We start from the raw sequence: 3,658 nt of genomic DNA on the forward strand, positions 1-3,658 counted from the left end.
ACATGGTTTCATAGGCCAGAGGTTGAGCAGCACTGGACTAACTTGTCTCCTGTGACCTGTTCCAGAGCCTAGAGAACCAGGTGGCCCAGGAAGAAGGAACCAGCCAAGCTCTGAAAGAGGAAGCGATGCGGCGAGAGAATGCACTGCAGCAGCTACGCACAGCTGTGAAAGAGGTCAGAATTGGAGCTCTGGGGGATGAACAATGAAGTGTCTTAGAGGAAGGCTCTTAACCAGCGGTGGGCACTTCCACTTGTGGTGCAGCTTGCCAGTGTCCTGTTACTGCTATTGAGCAGGGTTCCCCTCTTGGTTTCACCCACGTCTGCCTGTCGCCGCTTTCACAACCCTGTAAATCTGGCTGCAGAGTTGCTTTGATTTGGCCAGCAGGGTGCAGCAAAGGAGCCTTTTGCCAGTACTGCAAATTAGAGCTTCACAGGCCCCAGCTAAAAAGATTCAAGGTTGTATCTCAGCTTTAAGGGATGCAGAAGCACAGAGTGATTCCTGAGAGAATCGAGTTCAGGTGGGGGTTGAAGGTATACAGACATCCTCTGGAAGCCTCCACTCTGTTATCCATGCAGAGTCAGGGGGATGAGGTACCTTTTCTTTATCCTATCTATATGAGTAGTTTCTGTTTTAAAAACTGAGTATGATATAGTTTGAGCCTCAGTTGTACTGATCTGTGACCACACTTGAATGGCTCAAGTCCCTTGTCTGGATTCTAGTATTATTTGGTCTCCCACACTGCTATCAGCAAAAAATGACTGCTGAGCGCACAAGTCCCTGCTCTCAGGGCTAGAAGCATTCCCAGAGTAAAGTGCCCAGAGCCAGATCTCACACTGACTCTGTTGTGTACCTGGATGATACCTGAACATACAAGTCTTGACTTTCCCCTTCTTGGGCTGGGCTGCGCAGAGGAATGCTTACTGTGCACTGAGAGGCCACCAGGGAGCCTGACATCTGCGTGCAACCAAATGCTGCTGTTACAGCTGATCTAACCCTGCACTTGTTTGTGCAGCTTTCGGTGCAGAACCAGGACCTGATAGAAAAGAATCTGACATTGCAGGAACGACTTCGGCAAGCAGAGCTGGGCCAGCCGCTCCCCAGGGAGACAGCCCATCTCGCCCATGAGTTGCACAGCGAGCTGACCAGCTGCCTGCAGGACTTGCAGTCTGTCTTCAGCATTGTCACTCAGAGGGCACAGGGCAAGGATCCCAACCTTTCCCTGCTCCTGGGCATTCACAGTAAGTACATATGGGGCTAAAGCTCAGAGACGCCTTCACTGCATGTGCTGGGCTGGCATGAAATTGCTTGCTTATATAGAGAGTAGCGTGTCTTTTTACCAGGTTTCTGACCTCTGCAGGGCCTTAGAAGGCAACCTGCCTTTGGATTTGGTTTTTCTATTCTGCCATCTGCTTTAAGGAGTTTGTCTTCCTGGATATAATTGGGTCTAAAATAGGGCTGTATTATTCGGGGTGATGTGGCTTATTCATTAATGTGCGTGACCACTGCTTGGAGCTGCATGTCTGATGTGTGTTAATCTTCTGACTTTGTAGCTGTGCAGTGCTCGGCCAAGGAGACTGCAGACTTGCTGAGCCCAGATGGACTTGCAAAAACACTGATGGAGGTAAAGCAGCTGCACAGAGAGGTTGAGGACCTAAGGACAGCGATATCAGACAGATACGCTCAGGATATGGGAGACAACTGCATCACACAGTGAGACAAGCTTCCCTCAGCGTGATAAGGGAACAGCTGGACATGACTTGAAAATCCCAGGAGACTTCAGCGCTCCTGCAATGGAAAAACTTATTGGCACCTTAGCATCCCCCTGCTTGGGTACAACTGTGGGGGGTCACTCACAAGAAGTCAGGGATTCTGTTGCCAAGAGTGTTCAGATGCTGTCTGGCCAACTGGATCTGTTCAGGGTCTGTGTTCGTTTAGATTCTTGCAGAGCTTTTGCTCCTGCCATTGGCTTCAAGCTGGCCCCTGGCCTGTCCGCCCTTTCTAATAAACTCCAAGCCAATACCTGCCAGAAGCACTAGCCTCGCACAGATATTCAGGAGTCTGGGTGATACACCCGTAATACCATCGCACCATGGTGCTACAGGTTTATCTGAGACTCCTGCATTATGCGGTTCTGGCCTCCAAGTGACACATAGTCATTTGTGTACTGAGGCCTGTATTGCTCAGGTATAGGGAGCTGATGTTTTCAGTAGCCAACAGCATCAAGAGCTGTGATGCTAACACTGTTTTCTGACCACGCTCCTCTGCTCGATTTTTACCACCTGAGGCCTTAGGATCTGATCCCCCTCTGGGAGCGTCCTGAATGCAGATGCACATTCAGACTGTGGAGGAAGGGGATTGCTGTTTGAAGTGCCTTTAAGCCTCTAGAGAGACTTCCTGCCCACAAGTTGCTTTTTCATGCCTAATGCATGTGCTGGTGAGGGGAGGAATCGGTCTGCTGGCTCTTTCATAGCCATAAAGCAGTCCTGGATAGGTGGGACCTGTCTGGCAGGACAGCTCCTCTGGGCAAGGAACACTGTTGCAGGTCAGCAGATGCCCTTGCTCGCAGCCAGGCTGCCATTCTTGTTGCAGAGTTGCCCCAGGGGATGTCTTCAGTGTACAGTTGTGGGATCTGAACAGAGATTTTCCCCCAAAGCCATGATCTCTCTCACCTGTGCAATCCTACATCTCCCCTGTCCTGAGATCTCCCCCCCTCCCTGTTGTTAAATGGGTTGTATTTGAATCTCTTTGCCACTTTCATTTTGTCAGCTTCCTGAATCGTAAGGAGAACCTGGAAGCTGAAGTGTTTTCATTTGAGGCACCGTGGGGTGGGCTAGCTTTCTTCTTGGATCCAAAGTGGAGAAGTCACTTCCTTGTTTTTCGTTTTAAAAAAACCACAAACCTGATGCCCCTTGGCAGTGTCACATTGCTCTAGGTTTGCATCCATCTCTCAGGGATGAGCCCACCTGGCAGAGCCGTTCTTCCTGGTCCCCTTGTTGAACTTCATTAAGACCAAACGCTCTGGTTTTTTGTTCTCGAAATCTGGGCACTTCCCCTGGTGTTTGGAAACAGCTCCATTCGTGTGTCATCTCTGACTCATTTGTGCCTGGCACATAGGAAGTGTGGCAGGGTGCAGTGGGTGGCTCGCTAACTGGTCTCTTCCCAGCTGGTAGCGGGGTGTGCGAGGTCTTTGTGCGGTTCCTGCAGACGTGCTTTTGGGGGCAGCTCCTGCCCCTCGCCCCGGTGCCTGCAGCCGTTTCCTTGCTGAACTCGGCTGCCTGTCTTTCTTGAAATCAGCTCTGTGAGGAGCTGCTGTGGGCAGGAAGCGGCAGTTTCCTCTTGCCAGTTGGCAGCCAAGTAGCCTGCAGTTCAGGCCTGATTTTTTTTAACCCCCCCCTTTCCCTTGTTCTCTCTTGTCCCCTTGGGTTGGGTCCACGTGGGGAGTAGACTTGCAGGTACAGCGAGGCCAGAGCTGCTTGTCCTCTCTTGCGCTCACACTCGCACGTAGGAGGCCCTGGGCCTGGCTCGTGTGGCAGGAGTGCAGGCCCCGGGGAAGATGGGGCACAGCCCTGGCACGGCTACAGCGCCCACTACTTCCTCGTGTGCCGGCCTGGCAGGGAAGGAAGGCCCGTTTTATCATCCCTTTGCAACGTTTTCTATT

At 51.6% G+C, this 3,658-nt stretch overlaps 1 protein-coding gene across 3 annotated transcripts in view; it reads left to right on the top strand.

The window, feature by feature from the left end:
• CEP85 (centrosomal protein 85) overlaps window positions 1-2,737 on the top strand; it is a 16,164-nt gene extending 13,427 nt beyond the window's left edge. For all 3 annotated transcript variants that reach the window (XM_019512466.1, XM_019512467.1, XM_019512468.1), the window contains 3 exons: window positions 66-173; window positions 1,013-1,238; window positions 1,551-2,737. In XM_019512466.1, coding sequence (XP_019368011.1) covers window positions 66-173; window positions 1,013-1,238; window positions 1,551-1,714 — 498 coding nt within the window. In that variant the 3' untranslated portion in view covers window positions 1,715-2,737. The remainder of the gene's footprint in view (window positions 1-65; window positions 174-1,012; window positions 1,239-1,550) is intronic.
• The last annotated feature ends 921 nt before the right edge of the window (window positions 2,738-3,658 follow it).

Source organism: Gavialis gangeticus, unplaced genomic scaffold, assembly GCF_001723915.1.
Source record: "Gavialis gangeticus isolate Ggan-Ray unplaced genomic scaffold, GavGan_comp1, whole genome shotgun sequence".
In the NCBI taxonomy this organism is placed as follows: Eukaryota; Metazoa; Chordata; order Crocodylia; family Gavialidae; genus Gavialis; species Gavialis gangeticus.